This window comes from Molothrus ater, chromosome 3, assembly GCF_012460135.2.
Source record: "Molothrus ater isolate BHLD 08-10-18 breed brown headed cowbird chromosome 3, BPBGC_Mater_1.1, whole genome shotgun sequence".
Taxonomy (NCBI): domain Eukaryota; kingdom Metazoa; phylum Chordata; class Aves; order Passeriformes; family Icteridae; genus Molothrus; species Molothrus ater.
The window spans coordinates 26,838,117-26,859,363 of NC_050480.2; the positions used below are offsets into that span (position 1 = coordinate 26,838,117).

At 37.7% G+C, this 21,247-nt stretch overlaps 1 protein-coding gene across 2 annotated transcripts in view; it reads left to right on the plus strand.

The window, feature by feature from the left end:
• PRKCE (protein kinase C epsilon) overlaps positions 1-21,247 on the plus strand; it is a 288,051-nt gene that overhangs the window by 161,462 nt on the left and 105,342 nt on the right. For both annotated transcript variants that reach the window (XM_036379719.2, XM_036379718.2), the window contains exons 3-6: positions 15,018-15,177; positions 16,365-16,399; positions 17,871-17,956; positions 19,636-19,768. In XM_036379719.2, coding sequence (XP_036235612.1) covers positions 15,018-15,177; positions 16,365-16,399; positions 17,871-17,956; positions 19,636-19,768 — 414 coding nt within the window. The remainder of the gene's footprint in view (positions 1-15,017; positions 15,178-16,364; positions 16,400-17,870; positions 17,957-19,635; positions 19,769-21,247) is intronic.

Sequence of the window (21,247 nt, forward strand, 5' to 3'; positions counted from 1 at the left end):
TTTTTTTTTTTAAGTTCTGTTTTCTCTCTCAGATACAGATACATGGCCCAGAGTTTAGCAAGTATTTTTCTTGAAAGAAGTTTTCTCCTGCATACATTAGTTCTTATATGAAGTCTTCACATATATTTTGAAAGTCAACCTTCAGTGAGTGCTAAGGGCATTTGTTAGTACTGAACTTTCTGTTTTAGGAAGTAGCAAAGGGTGACTTGTGGAAGGAGAAGACCTAGAAAAGTTGACTTTATGTACCTGTTCTTTTGCATAAATGTAGTTTAAATTAGCTTTAACTATCGTGAATCTAAAGACGCATCTGTGTTGGGGTTTTTAAAGTGAGTTGTTTCAGTGAATTTGATTGACAATATCTTTGGAAAAACCTTAGCAGTCTAACATATTTTCTTTGATCATGATAATATCTAGCCTGTTGGAGCACTATAAGACAGGTGTTTAGATCCCTGTGGAAAAGGCATGGCTCTTGAGTGCTTTTCTGTAGCTAACTCTGTACATATATATCTGCTAGTTCTTATGTATGAGCTTTCTCTAATAAGGAGAGTTAACTTTTCTGTACAACAAATGAGTAGAAAGGAGATTAATTGATTAACAATAATTCAGAACTCAGATTGCCCTTGGAGTTGTGTGCTTTGTGTAGCTAGGGTGTGTGAGTGCAGCACAGGAAGGCATATCAGCCATTTTCAGTGCCATTGACAGATGTGAGCTGCATTGATCACAGTTCATCCTACAGGGAGGAAAAGGAGCATTGTCTGATGTGCTCTCTTTCATCAGCCCTATGTTCCCTTTTATTTTTCCCTCCTTTTTCTTTTACATCCCATTTTCTCTGAGTTTTCTTTCTCCAAAGTGAGAGATTTAAAGCTCTGTTGGATTCCATTTTGGTCTCTCTTTTTTTTCCCCTCTCAATTCCTATGCTAAGTCACCTCATCATCCAACATCCCACTCTTCACACTTGCCAGCTGCTTCCATCAGTAAGTTTTTAAGCATTCCTGAATTTTACATCAATTTTAGAGAACTATGAAAAACAAAATACATCTCAATCAACACATCTGTTGCCTCTTTGAAGGCTCTTTGCCAATTCTTTTCCTCTGTCAGTGTACATTTTATTAGAGGCTTAATCTGCCATAGGTCAGGTAAAACAGCTCAGGTCCCATTAGATTCCTTCAAGCAAATGATGCTTCAACATTTTTCTGAAATTCTGACTCAGTTAGAAATTAGGTGGCCAGATAAGCATATTTTCATATGCCAGAAGCACTTTGCATTTCATGTGAAAGTTTGAGCCACATGCTCACCAAATCACTGAAAATGAGAAAGACACCAATGCATCTGTTTTACCAAAGGCTGGAGAATAAGGGCTAAATGATCTTTGCAGCTAGGATGTTTGGAGTCTAAAGGAAAAAAAGCAAAAGTTAGAAATAAGTACACTTTTAGAACCTGGCTCAATCAGAGTCTTGTCTTTTACCCATTTGTGTGTCTTAAATATTAAGACACAAAGTTAATCCAGCTGTAGTGGGTTGGCCCCAGCCAGGTGCCCACAAAGTCTCTCTGCCATTCCCTTCTGTAGCAGGACAGGGGAGAAGAATACTACCAAAGGCTCATGGATTGAGATAAGGACAGGAAGACTCCGTGGGGAGAGTGTTTTAAGGGCAAAACATACTTAACTTGGGGAAATTAATTAAATTTATTGCCAATCAAATCAGAGAAGCATAATGAGAAATAAAACCAGATCTTGAAACACCTTCCCCTCACTCCTCCTGTTTTGCCAGGCTCAACTTCTTAAAACCCAAATCCTGTACATCTTCTCCTCCAGTGGCACAGCAGGACAGGGAATGGGGGTTTCATCAGTTCATCCCACATTTTCTCTTGGGTTTTTTCCTACTCAGGGGAGGGCTCTTCATACTCTTCCACTGCTCCAGTGTGGGGTCTCTCTCATTGGTGATAGACCATCAGGAACTTGCCCAACATGAATCCTTCACAAACTGCTTCAGCATGTGTCCCTCCCACAAGTCCTGCCAGCAAACCTGCTTCAGCATGCACTTCCCTTGCCATGGGTCTCCAAATCCTACTGGGATCCTGCTCATGCACAGGCTTCTTATGGGCTCACAGCCTCCTTTAGGCATCCACCTGCTCCAGTGTGGGGCTGTCCATAGGCTGCAGGCGGATCTGACCTCCACTGTGAACCTCCATGGGCTACAGGGAAATGGGCTCTCTCTCCATGGTCTTCACTGTGGGCTGTAGGGGAGTCTTTGCTGTAGCACCTAAATCACCTCCTTCCCTTCATCCTTCACTGAACTTGCTGTCTGCAGTTCAGTGTTTCTCCCACATATTCTTCTTTCTCTGCTGTCTCAGGGTCTCTCGCTGGTCAGAGTGACCCTGAGAAATGTTTAAAAGTCTCTTTTCCCAGCCCGGTGGTCAAAGAAGGGGTCAGAGCTCTTAATTTCTCAGTCTCAAGGTCTTTTATTCTATCTTATCTATAAAATTCTTTCTCCTGTCCTGCTGAAGTCCTCTCAGCAAGACAGTCAGAGGCATTCTGCCTACCCCCCAGGTGGTGTTATGTTTTTATCTTAAAAACTACATATACAATGTTTACAATTACTTTCCAATACCTATCACCTATGTTAGACAGTGAGCTTCTACTCTAAACCAATCTAAAAGTGCCAACATCACAGCAGAAGATGGAGGCCAAGAAGAAGGAGAAAAGCTGGACACGCCCAAAGAACTATTTTTCACCCTGTGATAAATTCACTATCATTTAACTTAAATTATCATGGCTTGTAATTCTTATATAAGGTTGGTAATTGTTTTTTCAAGGGCTAAATCAAAGGCACAGGGGTCTTGGGCTCTGTGCTAAGCTCTCTGAGCCCCCATCACAGGGTCTCGTGTCCCCCAGGGCAGCCAGAGGAATTTCCAGGGTTTCCACATCTGCCTGCTGCTGCATATTGCGGGTTTTTCTCTGCTTCTTGAACATTTTAAGCCAGAGGTGCTACTGCTGCTGCTGATGGGCTCAGGCTCAGCTAGCATGGGTCCATCATGCACCCAGCTGGCATTTGTGGGTATGGGGGAAGCTTCTAGCAGGTTCTCACAGAAGCTGCCCCTGTAGCTTACCACTACCACCACCACAAAAACCTGCCGTGTGAACCCCATAATGATTTGTATTCATGTATCCAGTGTAGAGAGACAAGCACAATTTTTCCTAATATATTTGGGATGTGCACTTGCATCAGATTTTTCAAGTGTTCCTCCATAACCTGAGGGCTAGATATGTGTTGCTTAATTTAGTAAGAGCCGAGGTTCTCATATGATGTGTATTTCAGCAAGCACACTGTACAAAACCTCAAATGCTGCAAAATTTTGCTGGGAATCCTAAGAACCTTGAGAGAGATCCCTTTACTGCTCTTTTGCACAAAGACCTGCAAAAAATCATCATTATATTTATAGGTAACAAGATGATATTACAAATCAGAGGACATGATGGATCTGGTAGGAACTGCATGGTAGGACCCCAATTCCTTTTAGAATGCATTAAGACTCTCATCTTCCCTCGTTGCTCTATTTTTTATTGTCGTATAGTGTTTGAACAATAAAATATTCTGTGTATTGAAAAAAATGAGAAAGCAAATGAGAAAGAGACATTAAAGCTTTTCTTTTTTAATCTTGTCACTGAGAAAGGCTCCTTCTGCCAATACCAGGTTATGAGGAGATGTCATGACAAGAATAAGGGGTCATCTCCTTGTACCTGTATGTGTCAATTGCCTCCCCAGTAAAAACCTATATAATACATTCAGGTTCTACTGACAACACATACACTCATCATCTGCAATTCCCTCATGGTGCTGTGTCCATAAGCCTGGCAAGGAGAAAGAACATCCTGTTTAGCTCATGTGTCCATTCTTACCATGCATTAGTTGCAGAGGATTAACATCCTGCAGGGCAGGTAAATAGTGCTTTAAATAATGGAAAATTTCCATTGCAATCCATGGCAGAGTCAGTATGCTCTTTTTTATAGCCACATCCAGAAATGCTTTGTTGGACTGGGGTGTGAAAGTAGTATGCTGATAATAAATCATATTGAATACTTCAGGATTTACATAAGATGTTCCTTACTGTCTTCTGAGTGGAAATTTCTAGTAATGTATGTAATGTTGAAGGACAGAGATGTGAGAGTTGCCTTAATAGCGCTGCTTGTAAGTCAGAGATGTTCTTAATTAAGCTTCTGTTGTGTGCTTGGGGGGGATATTAGAATAGCGAAAATTCCTCCCACATTTGCAAGAAAGACAGTGGAAAGAGGGAAGGAGTTCTTTTGCTGCTGAGTTTTGTCTCTTGCAATTGATTGTAAAAGCTGCCCACTTAGGAAATGGGCAAGATGAGTCTGTTGGTAGAGGATGACAAGATTGTCATAACATAGTCCTTACTAATAGATAAACTAGAAAGAGTAGTGACATGTTGGAACACTGGTTTAAGTGTGTTATGGGTTGTATATTGGGCCAAAAATGGAAAAAAAATTGTCAGATATTATTTTTTTTGTGATAGCTACATCAGAGAACAGTCCTTTTGAGGCATAACACTAGTATCTTTCACTTGTTTTGTTCAGTTCATCAGTAGAGTTGTGAAAAATTAAATCCAGTGGTTTGATTGTCTTGTATTAATATGTCTTACTGCTTGGGGTCAAATCCCCTTTCTATAATAGATATATAACTAAACCCATCAGTGGGTTTATCTGCATGAAGGTACAGCTACTTTCTGTCTTACTACTTGAGTACTGTTGGAACGGAGGAGTAATGTCCAAATTTTGAAGTCTTTATTTTAATTAGTTGTAGAATAGCACTATCATTACCTGAAAGCATAAGGAATAAAAAGTCTGCATAAATAAAATATATCACTGCCATTCTCCCTGTCCTTGAAGCTTCCTCTGGCTTTCATTAGCATTTTTTGAGCAAAGTAATGAGGATTCTGTACTTTTTACCTGATACCCAAATCTGTATATTGAAGGGATTCTTCCTGCTTGGGAAAAGGAAGCTGCTATGCAATCTTCTCTGGCTGTCTCAGTTATTACATAGGCACTGGGGGAGGTTCTCTGAATCACAGTTCTGCAGTGACCTCCTCCTGCCCTGTGAAGGATACAAGCAAACAGTTTCTTTTAATTTGTTTCTTTATTGAGAAACAAATTAAAAAAAAAAAAAAGCAAAACCACTTCTCTAATTGTAGGTAAGATTTCACTGCCACTGTGAAGTACTTTGAATCTGTGCAATTTAATCTCTCTAAGCAGCAGGCTTGAGCTTGCTGAGGGTACAACCTTTATAAAACCATGTTTTAAAAGCCATCTTCCCTGACCTATGTAGGTTATGCCCCATAGATCCTTAATGTGGTTATATGGAATTTTAATGTAGAAATTTTAAGTTCAAGGGTGCTTTGTTACATGCATTTCAAAGCTTGGATAGAAACAAATTGTTGCTATAAGGATGGGGATCTGGAAATGGAATCAGCAAGACAACTTTGAGATTTAGTGGCCTAAGGCAGTAAGTGATTTTCATTCCCTTTTTTGCCTTCAGATGCCATGACTTTTCTGTAGCTAGCATGTGACTGGGATATCTGCAGGGTCCTGTGTAGTGCAAAGCATTTTCTGTCTTGCTGTGGCCTGAGAATCATAGAGAATTCTTGCAGCCCTCTTTTCTGTGAGATCTTGCTGTGTCTCTGGCCTTTTGCATGGTATCCACAGGAAAATTGCTGCCATGCTACAGATACTTCAACAGGTTCTGTGCTGGCCAAAACTTACTTTTTCAGGGTGCTATCATTCATCCAGCATAACTTATTGCAAAAGGATTGAAGTTGAATATTAGAAAAACAGCCTGCCTGCCAGAGTAGTGAAACAAGATACACGAGTGTGTTGTGGAATTTCCCTCACTGGAGATTTTTGAGAACCATCATAAAAATGAGAGCTGAGGATGCCTGAAGTACATGGGACATTTCCCTACTGCAGGAGACTGAGCTCAGAAATCTCCTAGGTGCCTGCCACTTGGGCTTCTGTTGTTCTGTGGGATAGGACCAAAGCTAAAGTTGAACAAATATTTAAGAAACAACTTCTGAAAGACTAGAATGCCAGACATACAAGGTTCTGTTTCGTCATAATGTATATAGCTTTTGCAAGTATTAGAAAGAGACTGCTGAACTTCTCTAATCTATCACCAACACTCGCTTAAAATAGCATCATTTGGGATCTGACTGGTTTAATAGTTACCTCTGGGAAAAGAGCTTTGTCCTGAAGTTTTTACAATACTTGTTTTCCTTCTTCACATCACAAGCCTGTTTCCTTTCCAGGAAGCTGACGAAAGCCAGCAGCTCAGGTGTTGACCCTGCAGAGAGGTCATTCGACCCTGCAGATACTTCCTAGCCTGGAGCTCTGTTCCAATAAGCATGGCTGTGTGCTGCTGTGCAAGTTCACCACCCACCACAGCCCTGCCTGGGATGGTTTGTCTCACCCTCCTTCTTTCATAGAAGACAAAGCACAGCCAGTGTGAGCATGTGTCACCAGAGCAGTGACCACCACCACTGCCATCACAAGGTGCTGGTGCAGTCAAATTGCAGGACGTGTTTGTAGGCTTGCAGCAGTGACAGTAGAGAGGTCAAGCCCCAATGATAGCTCATCTGATCAGTTACACTAAACTTATAATAATAATCAAATAGGTTATATGTATAGTTTCTTCATATAGAAGATTTTCTGCTTTTTTTACTTCTAGTAAGTAAAAAAAAAGTTGACCTAATATGAGATATTTCGTTTTGTTAGTTTGTCAAGTGCTTAACACTAACAATGGTAATGCCAGGCTGCTAATACTGCTCATTACTAACACTGTAACAACATGATCTGACTCTTACCGACATGAACTAATTTAATTTTCTGCCTGCAAGTTTATCAAGTCAAGTTATGGCACAAAAATTGTTCTATGTTTTGTAAATTATTACTTTGCTAGTTAGGACGTGAATAGACACATTAAATTTCATGGAGTGAGCTTTTTCTCATGAGTAGTAGCTTTAGTATTTGCCATATGTAGAATGCATTTCCAGTTCTTTAATTTCAATTGCAGATTTGTTGACATAAGGGCATTGTGTTTAGAGTGAGGCTGTTTGTTACTCCTGAAAAATAAGACTGAAATAACATTAGTTAGCCTTGTTTTTGGTCCTGTTGCCTGTGACATCTCCTTTACAACTGAAAAAACAATGTCTGGGTTGTGGAAAAAGGCTTGGAAGTTGAAACTTTATTTTAAAAACCTTGAGATGAAATTCACTTTTCAGAAAACCTGCCACATAGTGATAATTTCTCTACGGTATTTCTACTGATATAACTTCCTTTGCCAAATAAATTGTATTATGAAAATTGTAGTTACAAGTTGTTACATTGTTTCAGGAATACAATTTTTCTTTAAATCATTAATGTTACCAATAAAGAAACTGAGAGGAAGTAGGAGGGATTCATCTCTGATTTGCTTGCTTTGTGGATCTGACAGCTGCTTAAATACAGAAATTGCTATATCCACCCTCCAAAATGAGGTCAGTACCCCATCATCTGTGTGAGTTCCTAGGGATCTAAAAAACAGACTGCATATTTATATCCATAAATATAAATATAAACCACTGGACCAGTGGTCCAGTTCCTATAAAACAGAATTCTGTTTCTTAAATATTAGATTTATTAAACCATGCTGTATGGTCACTGAAGATGACCATGTGTAATTCCATGTTGTTAATACCTTAAGCTTGTGTAGATTGTCACTAATTCTGTGGGCCTTGTGGAGATCAAGAGCAGAAACTTGAGGGCTTGTCTTGAAGACTTTGTTAAGAAAAGCCTCTGAGTCATTTAAAGGAATATTTTGTCTGAGCATGTATGGAAACTAATCCCTTCTCACTGCAGCCTCTGCTGTAGCCAAGTGGATGGGCTGCAGCTGGGGCAGAACTGGGGGCTCATCCAGTCTCTTCAGGGACCTCACTCCTGGTTTTGAACACTTGGTCCAAACTATTGCCTGCCACCAAGGCTGGGACATTTCTGAAAACTAAATTGGACTTCTGTGTGTGCTGAAATTGCAATTGGACTATCAGTATCTATTTAGTACTTCTATCTCTTTAGTACTTCTGGACGTTAAGTCCTCCTTTATCAGGTGTATTGAATGTGGAAGTATTTCTATTTGAAAGATGTGGGGAGTTATTGTTGCCCCTTCAGCTTTGAGTGAGCTTATGAATGTGCTCCTGATAATAATTATGTAGGAAAACTTTGAATCATGTGTAAGTAATCATTGGATAGCATTATATACATATATATATATATATATATATATATACACACAGGTGTTTTGGTTTGGGCTCTTTTTTAAAAAAAGGAAAATAACAGAAGCCCTCAAACAAAAATATGTGCCTGTGACACCCCAAATCAACTCTGTGTGCTCTCAAGGGAAATTTTAAAATACATGTAGGCAGAATCTCTCTTTTAGACAAGAATTTGATCATTTACAGGTAAGCATGTGTTTGAAGGCAGATACATTTGAGCCTTAGCCCATGCTACAAAGCCACCCACCATCTTTGGGATGATATAGTTTAATAGGGAATTTATTCTTCAGTGCATTTAGTAAAATAGCTGGTGTTAGCAGACATGTCTAGACACATATCTCTTTTAAAACTCATGCATTTTGTGAGCATTTTTTTCATTTCTTTAGTAGCACTCAGCATCTTTGTTTTTGTTAACAATGCAGTGTTATTGAAGGATCTGACTCTCCTATTAAATGAGAAATTTCCTGTCTGGTCTCCTAAATAAAGCAGATTTGAGATACAGTAGGAAAACCTGTATGCTTGTTCTTTGTTTAAGAAGTAATCTGGAAACATAATACTCTAGAAAAAGACATAGAAAAATTTCATGCTCTTTCTATGACTGTAGTAAACTACATAATTTCTGTGCTCATCAGTAACAGCTTTATGATATCATATTGTAGCACTTACCTTACTTTTTTTTTCTCTAAAATGTACAGAATTAGTTTGTTCCATGTGTTACTACTAAACAAGACTTTGCCAAAAGAAAGGATATAGAAATGTAAATAGATGGGGGTGTTTAGCTTTTTGTTCATGGTGGATTTTTGTTGTTTTGGGTTGGTTTGGTTTGTTGTTTTTTTTTTCCTTTTAAAATAGATTAAATTTTTAAATGCAGAATCCTGTAATGATTTCTGCGTGGAGAAATCTTAATGCCAGTGTATATGCTTCTTCTGTACAGCCCAGAATAGAGTTTGGGAATAATCCTTTGAGACCTTATTTTGATGCATAATGATCTGGTTATACTCCATTCTGAATCCTGAGAAGTCCTGGACATTTTTTCTGCCGCTTCTCACTTTCCAACATATTTTTAGACAAATTACCTCTCCTGCTTCAATCAATATCCTTCCTCTGTTTAGACATTATGTAGTGCTAAAATAAAAGCTCTATTTCAGTACATGCATACTGGTTAAAGTGATCAGGCTTAAACATGATACAAAAGCTGTTAGTTTTCATCTTCAGCAATGAAACCTCCGTACAACCATTGTTCCTTTGCATTTGTTGTTCATTTAGGGTCAGTTGTAATTATTAAAGATTGATGTTAAATCCAGCTCTCTGAATGGTGCTTGTAAGGTAGAGGTGACAGCAATGTGACACCCAGGAGATGCCCAGGGTGAAAAGCCCCTTGTTGCCAGAAGTCCCATGAGGGGTCAGGCTTCTCTTGCAAGGATTTACCTGGCAGCATCACCAGTTTCTGTGTTACTGTCATACATGGCCCATGCTTTGGCTTTGATGGGGCAGAAGCCATTTAACTAAAGTTTAACTGGTTTTTCCCTTCCCCAAACACTGACAGTTTGGTAAGAATCACCCCCAGATTGAGAGAAGGGATCAGCATTGTTCCTGTTTAGAAGTCAGCATTGTCAGCAATAAGAAATTCTGGATACTCCCTCTATTTGTGTGTAAGCTCTCTTGCTCTTTTTCTGCCTTTTTTTTTGCATTTTTTTGGTTGTTGTGAGAATTGTGTAAGTACTCAGAGTGTTGAAGATAAGACAGGGCTATGGAGGATAATGTTGTTGCAGTTAGTGCTCCACATTGAGCCCTTCTCATTTATGCTGAACCTGTTTTAGTAGGAAACAAGACCTGACATGGTTGAGCCTTTGATATTTGGTGTGCAGGTCTTACTCCCCCAGTCTTGTTTCCTTTGAAGATTGCTGAGCGTTACGCAGTACTTTCCTTTCTAAGAATTACTTTTTAAGTCATGACTTATAATGCATGCTTAATGGATACGAGACAATGACCAGCATTAAACGTAGTTGAGACAGCTCATTTAAGCCTCCATTTTGCAGGTATTTATGAGTTTTGTGCAATTTTTCATGCAGATGCTTCTGACTTTTATAACACTTCCCTTAGAGCTTGGATTTAAGCATGCAAGTCTTTTGAGTCTTTAAAATTGTAGGCATTATGTATGTATGTACATATGAGTACATAAAAGCAATTATATGCTATTGTTTTTCAAATAACTCAAGAGTTACTCTTGGCTACAGGGAAAAGAAGTAGTGGCATTACTGGCTATGGTTTTGAAATAAAATTAGTTTTAAATTTGCCAGTTCTCAAGTACCATCATATGAATCCTAAACTCAATGTGCTCCACCAACAGCATTCTCCATGAACACTTGGAAATTGTAATAATTTCTTATTCCATCTTTTGAAAATAAAATGTAAGAAATGTACTTTAAAAGGATAAACTGAATAGTACAGAAGACAGAAGGACTCAAAACCAAAACAGAGAACAGAATGTACATTACGTAAGAAACAGCCTTTACTGAGGAAATGATAAGCCTCTGTGACTATTTAGTAGAAATACCATGAGAAGAAATTGTTTATATTGAAACTTGCTAGTATTCTGACTATGAGGAATTCACTTAATTTTAACTCCTTCGCTAAGAATAGAAATGCCATGCACAGTATGCAGTATGCTAATGGTATTTTCTAGAACATAATACATACCTCTGTAAGACTTTTAAAAATATATTTTAAAGGCCAATTTTGTTTGGGATGCTAGTATTTTCAAAAGAATGCATTGAAAACACTAGTTGTTGATATCAGACAGATGTTGGGGGTTTTCCCAAATACTTCCTGCTTTCTGCTAGCATTTACTAATCTTCGCTTTTCTGCTTGTGAACGATGAGACATATTTGGGGAGAGCGGTGTAGCTCCCTTCCAAAGTAGGTGTCTTCAGTCAGATAAATTAACATTTCTACCATGACTGTTCAGTATGAGATAAATGGATTTTAATTTAAATACAGACTATTGTGAGTTCTGCTAGAAATAAGTGGTTCACAACCCTGGGTATGAGCCAGAACAGATGTGATCATCTGCTTCTGAGTCACCTGGGACAGTTCCTGCCTGATTTTATGCCTGGGGCCCAAAACAGCAGTGTGAATCACAGGATTGTTCAGGTTGGAAAAGACCTTTGAGGTCATCAAGTCTGGCTGTTAAGGCAGCACCTCCATGTTCAGCACTAAACCATGTACATAAGTGCATTATGCACACATTTTTTGAATGCTTCCAGGAATGGTGACTCCACCACATCATGGGCTGTCTGTGCCAATGCCTGACCAGCTTTTCAGTAAAAAGTTTTCCCTAAAATCCAGTCTTACACAAGATGTGGCAGTGTTTTGCTTGGGGACTGTGAGAAAGCATTGCTTATATGTTTACATAGGGTCACAGTGAATAAGTGACTGAACTTTATGTTAACTTGAAGTTATTGTTAAGCTTGTGGGTGAGCTAATTTCTCCTGTGACTTCATCTGCTGTGATGAAAGGCTCATGTCTAGTCATCCAGTGGTCAGTCAGGCACTGTAATGTCAGATGCTTGTTTAGCCTGGAGAAAAGGAGCCTGAGAGAAGACCTTTCTGTTCTCTAGGAGGGTGGAGTGATGTGGGAATTGGTCTCTTCTCCCAAATAATAACTGGTAGAAGAGGAAATACTATCAAGTTGTACCAGGGGAGGTCTAGATTGGAAAAATTTCTTAACAAATTGTGTAGTGGTGCATTAGAACTGGCTGCCTGGGGAAGTCACCATTTTTGGAGATATTTAAAAGATGTGTAGGTGTAGCAGTTTAGGGACATGGTTTAGCGATGGCCTTGGTAGTGCTGGGTTAGTGGTTGAACCAACAGATCTTAGAGGTCTTTTCCAGTCTTAATGATTCCATGATTCTATGATTCTACCCTGCTCCAAGCCCTCTAAATGAGTCCTGCTGCCAACTGATGAGGTGAGGATTGCACACAGGGTGCAATGAGAGGTGAGGTGTTGGCAGAGCCAATGCTCTCCAACATGCAGCTCCTCTGGGCACTTCCACTCTAAAGCAGGGCACAGTGCATGGATTTGGCCAAGTGCTGGTCTTTAGTGGCAAAAGGGGAATAGCAGACTGACACAGAAAACGTTTAAGGGCAACTGGCTAATGGACCTCCAGCATTATCCAAGACAGACCAAGAAAACAACATTTTCTAACTACAGGTAGAGGATCCTTCTCACACACAGTGATGCTGTTTGTGTTGAAGTGATTTTTGATAATCGAGGCCTGACATTTAATCTGATGCTTTCAGATGCATTGCTTGTGTCTGTTTTCAAGTCGGTGCATTTCTGAAAAGGATACTGTTTCATTATATTATTTAAACTGTAAGTATTAGAAGGGAAAAATGGAATTTCATTAAAGAATTAAATATAGAATTGAAACTAATGCAGTGAAAGTAGGTTTAAAACTTTGTTAGTAGAAACAAAGTAAACAAAAAACCCCAGTGTCACGATACTGCTTTTATGTAGCCAAAACAAGAGGAGGATTTTACATGCTCTGTAAAATTACAGGTGCTTTATCTGTGAAGAATTGCACTTAAGATGAAAAAATGAGAAAAACAGTACTGTAGACTGAATATCATATCAAATGTGTATTGTGCTCTGTCAGAACATCTTGTTCATTTTGTAAAGCACATAACTTTTTCGGAAACCTTTCCAGAAGAGTTGGATTTTTTGGGGGAAACCTTTCCAGAGGAGTTGGACTTTAACTTTCTCACATCCAGGTTGTGCATACTGTAGCAAAGTCTATAATCTGGATGGTAATCAAAAGAGCAGATCTGTGTTAATACAGAATTATTTCCTGTAATAGCTTTTAAAAGATTTCCAGCAGCTTTGTAAAGTCAGTAAATCATTCAAGAAGCTGGGAAAATAAATATTTTGTTGGATTTTCAACTATTTGTTACATATTCTTTGTGGAAGACAATCTTTCTCTTAATGAGCTGTGATATTTATTAGACATTAGTTTTGCTTAATCCCTAAAAATAAACAAAATTGAAAACATAAAAATAAGCATAAATGGTAACTGTCTGGTATTTCTTATCTCTTTATTGAAGGGCAACCTACAACCATTGCTTTTTAGTTGTTCTTCAGCGTAAATAAAAGGGGTAGCTTTGTGTACAAGGCTGTGTTTATTTACTGAGAGCTCACTTTAGAATAGGAGTGTCACTCTGGCCATCCCACAGATGTGTCATCTTAGGGTGAAAAACAACTCTAAGTATGAAGTGTTTGTAAAACATTAATGTGTATGGAGCTTAGCCTTTTCTGTGCATAAAAAAACTTGCTGTCAAGGCGTCAAGGAGTTTAGCCTTTGCTCTGCAGGGAAAGACATTGGTCTCTGTTTGTTCATCTGTGCTCTGTTTTTTTCCAAAGATGTCCATCCATTGGTTTAATTTAAGACCATTTTCTAGAAATTCTTTAATCAATACCTTTTATATTTAAAACCCTCAAAACCAGGATTTATTCCAATGTTTGTAAAAGAATTTGAGACTTTTTTTACGTTGAGTTGTTCCCAGACTTTGAATTTTCTATGTGTTGTTATTAAGCACTGTACTGTTGCTTGGACAACTCAATCATGTACAGAAAAGCTTGCAGCAGACCAAAGTTGGTGTTTTTAGGCCACTGTAATGATTCAAGGTAGCTGAAATTCAAAGAATGACAGGTATTAACTACACATCAAAGTGTTATATGCACCAAAGTATTGAGTGCATGGATTCAGTTGGCAATGGGTGACTGAATATGGTCCTCTCCAAGTCTTATAGTCTAGTTTGCCAAAGCAAGAGTGGCTCAGGGAATGTCTGTAAAATCTGTTTTTCATTAATTGTGAACTGTTCTTCATTGATAATTCATCCTCAGCTTTTGCTTAATGCATACAGAATATTATGATGGTGTTAGTGATATTAAAAAAAAAGAAAACCTTAAGAAAAAGACCCAATGCATGCTGAAGATTCTTTTTCCAAAAAAAATCTTTTTTTTGTTTTCACTCTGAGTTATATCAAGTTCATTTTATACTTCCTCTACCATTAAATATCATGTACAATTGGAATAGGAATTGATTAGGAAGAACAACTTCCTTCTTTTGAACATTTTGCTGAGCATTTATTAGTATCAAAGTGGGTTATTAAAGCCTGAAGCTCAGATCTCAATCAGGAATTCTAATAAGTAATCAATTCTGGATGGAATTTTTTGTTCTGCTTGATAATACATATTTTTACTCTGCTTTCTTGCGCTTGTATCAGCACTTTCTGAATGTACAAGGACATGGGGATGTTGGGATTGTTTTCTTCTCCTGGAGATCAAGTGAGGTGAAAGTCTGATCTGTTAGGAGAATCTAACTGTATAATTATTGTTAAGAGGTTGTCAGTGTGCTTGATAGTGATAAGGTGTAGAGGACTTAATCCCAATTTCACATGAATTTACAAATGAAGCTTTAAAAGAACTAGAAGTTCCTGTACTAAGCAATGAAAACCTTTACCCTCTGCTAATTGCTGCTAAAAATGAATAAAAATTATGCAAAACTTAAGCAAGTTATTTTGCACTGCTGGGTACAGAGGATTATTTTTATTTTGGAAAAATATCTACCTATGCATAGCATTTGAGTTTCTCCAGACTTGTGTGTGTGACAGCCAGTGCTGATTGTTTTTCCCTGTGTTTCAGCCCCCAAGGACAATGAAGAGCGTGTGTTCCGGGAGCGGATGCGCCCCAGGAAGCGCCAGGGTGCCGTGCGGCGCCGGGTGCATCAGGTTAATGGACACAAGTTCATGGCCACCTACCTTAGACAACCAACATATTGCTCACACTGCAGAGACTTTATATGGTATGGAGCAACTTTGGCTTTGCTTTCTTTGCAACTTTGAGTTGGGCAGTTGGCACGCCTTCCTGTTTCACTGCAGTGAAAATGGTAGAGAGCAGCAGTTCTTTTCCTCGTTATTTTGACATGAATCTGTCACAACAGCATTGCAGATGACAATAGAAGGCTGTTAAACCTCCATCACAAGTATTAGAATTGGTTGTATTTGGGGTTCTTCTCCTTTGAGCCACAAAGTTCAATATTTCCCTATCTAATGCACACTAAATTCCAGGGAGATAACCAGTCTATTATTATTATCTATTATTATTACTTAGGTCCAGTAAGACCTAAGTATAGATTCAGACTTTAATATTAGACCTTTACGTTTTGTCACAGTGACAGAATTCTTTGTTACATCATTAAGAATCACTATCTTTCTTCTAAGAAGTGCAAAATTTCTTTGCATCCTACTGAAGTTAATGGAATATGGAATGGAATAGTTAATGGAATAACTTCTAATGACAGAGATTTTGGTGCTCTGTGTACAGGGTCTTTATTATTACAATGTACACCAAGAACTCCCTTTTAGAAATTATTTGCATTATTTTGAGTATTTTCAATTTTCAGATAGGGAGAAGTGGTGGAGACATTCAGTTTTCAGTTGTTTTTCAGGAACTCCTGATATTTTCCAAAGAGACCTAGAGATACTGATTTGCACAGAAGATCTGATGTGATCAACAGTAAATATTTCTTAGGATTGTGTAATAAATTGGTCTTTCTCAATGTAAAATGACATGAAATGTGCATAAACTAAACTGCATTCCTCTAAAAACTGCCTGGGATTATATCTTGTGTTGGCTAAGGTGATTTCAAGTAATACTGACAAATGCAATCTGTCTGTTTAGAGGTCTGCTTCATGATGATTTACCATTTTGTCCCCTTTCCATGCAGCCTTTGGCTTTGTCTGTTTCCCTGTAGTAAATCTGTCTGTACTTCTGACTGCCTTCATGGTCTCTCATCCTTCCTGTTGCCTCTCAGCATCTGAAATGTTCCTACTTGGACCTGATCTCAGTCCAGGCATACAGTTATCAGATGATTTTTTTTATGAAAAGCCTTTCTTTAAACATGCACATGTCTAGTAAAGGGAAGGAAAAGATATTTTCATTCTTAAGAATATTTCCTCTTCTTTTCTAAAACACTTTATTATTTTTCAGGGGTGTAATAGGAAAACAGGGATACCAATGTCAAGGTAAGAGAAACTCTACATAAAGACAGTTTAAATATATTTATTATGTTATATAAGTAATAAGATATTTTTATCAGACATTGTAAATGTATAATGCTAAGTATTTAGCACATGATGATCAGAATAAGTTTGTCTCAACAAGTATACAATGTTTGCACCAAGTCACAGTAATTTTTTTCAAAACTGTTGGTCTTAAGCATCATACATGAAGTAGGAACTCAGCTAACAGCCCTGAACATCAGATCCCAGATATATCTTCATGTATATCCATCTAGGGAACCATATCTGCGGATCTTGGCTTCTTCATTTTTCAAGTCTTGCATTTTAAAATTGAGAGCTCTTTATTCTGCTTAAGATTCTGTGTTTAAAAATTCCAGGTAATTGTGAAGACTGTAGTTTAAATCGATGAGATAATTATAGAGGTCATCATTAGAGAAGGTTATAGCGAAGACTGCACAAGTGCTTCATTTTCATCTCCCATTTTTCAATTCAATTTCTTGTACTCCTACTTCTTTATGCCTCTTGGGATGATGTGTTAGTACTTAATTCTCATCTAACAAGTAGAAACCACCAAGTTAGTGATGATTTTTCAGTTACAAAAGACTTGCTGCAATCTCATTTTAAATAAGTAAATGCCATTTTTTTAATAGAGCTTTACATGATTTAATAATAATTACTGTATTAAATCTCATAGTAAATATGTAAATGCCATTTTTTATAGATCTTTACATGCTATAATAGCAATTACTGTATTAACACACAGAGGTATCTGGAGAGGTACCTTGACTTCTGATCTAATTTTTTTTCTTACAACAACCACCAAAATTGGAGGAAGTGAAATTTGTTACTTCATTATGATGGTTTTTACTTTGCTTAATGACCTTGAATTCTATGGTATGTTAGACCTAGTAATTGTTCATGTGTCAATTCTTATGTGTCATATCTGCAAATGTTATTCATGATTAACTAATCAGAATGCATATTGGCAAAACATTTTTGCATCCTGAAATCTTTTACTGCTATCAACTTAGGATAATGCATTACAAAAAGAATATTTGACTTTTTTTCTATTCTTTTGACTTTTACAATGACTTATCTTCTTATCTGTTTTCTTTTGAAAACTCTTTAAACAGGAATTGTTTTTGTTATTGTGTCTCATGTAATGTGGAGATCATGAACTTCATCAGATAAATCCCATATGTAAAAATTGAGAAAAATTGTGGTTAACATTTCAGAAGGTAATTTGTAGTTTTACAGATGAGATATTTGGCAGATATGCTTTAGTTATCTTAAAATTCGTTGGTCTTTTGAAAGTCCATTATCTTTTGTTTTTGTAAACCAATTTATTTCATAGGACTCACCAGTCACTTGCATGCTTTCAAGTCCCAGTGGTTCTAGTCTTCTGAGATCAGACTTCTGCTTTAAAATTAATCATCATGAAATTTCATTCGTTTATCTGTTTTTGTCTTTCTAGTTTGCACTTGTGTAGTTCACAAGAGATGCCATGAACTTATAATAACAAAGTGTGCTGGCTTAAAAAAACAGGAAACTCACGATGAGGTAAATGTTTATAAATTAATTTTTCTATATAAAATTCTGTCTTTGATCAGTTCAAAATAATATAATCTCCTCTGTTTAATCAATAGATGCTACAGACTTTTTTGTGCCCTTCTGGTCATTTTGTAGTACTTTGGAATGCTAGATTGCTATCAGTTTTATTTACATGGAAATTATCACACAGAAACTTATTTCAAATTAGATTACTTTTTGTAACATCTGAGCTCAATGTTTCAGAGAGCTCTTTCCACTCCTTTTCACTTTTAACATTCTCTCTCCATTTCTGAGTTAATACAATTCTTGTCAGTTTAATTCAGAAGCAGCAGGCTGGGATCCCTCATTCCCGGGCTGCATTTTGTGTGGCTGAGCCATCAGTGGCTGATCAGAGAGCTGGGATGCTTGGGTGGATATCTGACACCAACACAGACAACTGACCAGAATTTGCTTGCAAAGGCTCACCTCAACAAAGACTACATCCAAACTGTCAAAATGGTTTGTTTTTTTTTAATAGTTTCAGCCCTCAGCTATAAGTAGCAAATGCTTTTCCTTACACAGAAGTTTTTGGGTTGTGCTTCAACAGAAAAGCAAATGTATGCTCACTGGCCTGTTGTTTTGTGCAACAGCAAGAGCCCGTTGTATTTCACCACAGGCTTAGGTGAGGTGGTATTGGATGATCACAGTTCCTTGGCCGTGCCAAAAAACTACATTTCATAATTTTATTTATTAAAAACCTACATTCATGGGATTGAAAAAGCCTGCCTTTAAGTTACAAATCAGAGCTCTATGTAACATGGCAGTTGTAATCTACTCCTTAAACTTCAGCATGAGTTTGTCTGAGGCACTAACTCATGATCTCATTTTTTCTGTGCAATTCACTAGCATTGTCCTTACTGGGACCATTCTGTAACACCTGGTCCACAATCAGTATTTTACATCCAAAATGTGATCACGTGCATACAATTGTGATAAAGGACTGTGTTGGGCTAGTGCTGGTTTTGTGTAGTACTCACAGGAATATACAAAATCTTGTGCAGGTTTATATTCCCAGGCTCCAGACTGGTGGAGACTTGCATACTTTGCTGATGGTCTCATTGTTTAGAAGGGGTACTAGATCACTGGAGAAAAGCCAGCGGTAATAGAAAAGGGAAGGAAAAACATAGAAATAAATCTCCTGCAGTGCAATGGCCACTTTGAAAACCTATCAATGACATCCTTTAATTAGTAAATAATCATACCTTGGAATCCCTGAACTCAACAAGTTATCATTGTCATTATTATGATCCAAAGAAGAGAGGGATATGGAAAGGTAAAGGGCTTATGATATATTTCTTTTTCTAGTCCTGTATTAGTTTGGCCTCATGTTCCTAGAACAATTGGGAGTGACTTCCTTGCCTTCCACATTGAGATCTTTCCTGATAGCTATGTATTTGTTGTTCCCAAAAGTACTAGGAAGTAGACTTTAGTCTTTATCTCTTGGACAACAGCAGCCCTTCCCCCTCTTTTCCCCAGATAAAGTAGTGAAAAGAATTCTGGAGTATATTTAATGTGATGGTCATCATCTGAGCACAGATCTATTTCGTATCATTTGAATTCTGTGTGGTTTCAAAATGCAACAGGGCTCAGCATACACTGATTGCAAAGAAATGAATTAAAATGAAATATGCTGTGCTGTCCTTTTTCAGCAAGTGGGATCCCAGCGTTTCAGTGTCAACATGCCTCACAAGTTCAGCATTCACAATTACAAAGTGCCCACCTTCTGTGACCACTGTGGTTCATTGCTCTGGGGTCTTTTGAGACAAGGTTTACAATGCAAAGGTAAGGCACCACTTCAGAGCTTTTCTTTTTCTTTGTGAGTGACTTGGAGACTTGGAAAGACTTCAAGTCACTATGTCAGCATGTACAGAAGTAAATAGAAAATAAGTAACGGAGTAATGTAAGGATTTCCATCATGATTAGAACACGGTCCTTACCCTGTTGGCAGCACCAGTTAGTAACAGATGCAGAGGTCAGACATGAAGAAACACATTTTGTGCTCACTCCTGAGTAGCTTTAATCCCATGCAGGATATTAGAAGTTAACAGAAAATGATGGGCATGAAAATTTACATATCTTCAGTTTATATGCCTTTTGTGTTTTCAGTTTGTTAAACTTTTTAAACATCAGTATTCCATCTACTTTTCCCTTTAATACCATTTTCAAAAATTGCTGGTTTGTATTGGTTAGAGTAGGTAGAACCAGTCTCGTGTGCCCATGTCCAGAATATGAGGTATTCTCATACCCAGCTAAATCATCCTTTGTGATGATCTGCTTAGGCCCTCTATTCCAGAAAATTATATCCATAATGAATAAAGGATTCATTATGTTCTGCCGCTTAAGGACTATGTACTCTGTACAGGATCTGTATGTGAAAATAAGGCTGGGAGGCGCATTTGTGTCATTTTAGTTGTCCAAAATGTTGGGTTCCGTATCTCGTTGTTTCAAGCACATCTATGTAAGGGATGAGAAAAGAGTACAAACAATTGTAAACCAAAGTTTAGAAAAACCAATATTTTAGAAATAGTTTATAAAATACTTCCATTTGTAGGTGGAAGGAAATGATGTAATGAAGGAAATGATTATCAGGTTCTTAGAAAGTAGTGCCTAATGGAATAATAAGCATTTTCATTTTGTTATGCCTTAGGAACCTATGGATAGGTCCATCTTCATAAATACAAAAATCATGTACACTTCTCAACAGCAGAAACATGGGGTCACATGTATAAATATATTATCTATAAAAATATATCCTTTGCAGTACTTAGGGTGACACATAACTATAGGTGAAGGTCAGACCTGATGTTTCATGTCATAAATTGCTGAGTAGCAAGGGAAAGAAGAGATTTCTTTCACAGCAAAGTTATACCCAGTGAGACTTCTGAAGAACAAGCCTTCCTTTGTGGTTCCAGCCAGTGAACAGTGAGGACATCTTAGGCTCTAAATGCTGTTACTTTGCAGCTATTGAAGATTTTGCTCAAACGCTGTCTTAATTATGATGGAGATGGATTCAGTGAAGACTTTTCAATTAAATCTGGGCTTTTTCCTCCTTTTTTTTTTTTTAATCCAGAGTTATAGTATCTCTCTACCTAATTTGGACATTCATGAGTTCTCTTTCATATTCTAACTCAAGTACCATACTGTTCATTTGGTCTTAACTGTTGTTTCTCATACTGTGTAGCAGATGCGTAGAAACAATAGTGCAGAGAGTCTATGTTGCTTTCTCCCTGTTCATAAAATTATTGCCTATAAAAATGCAGT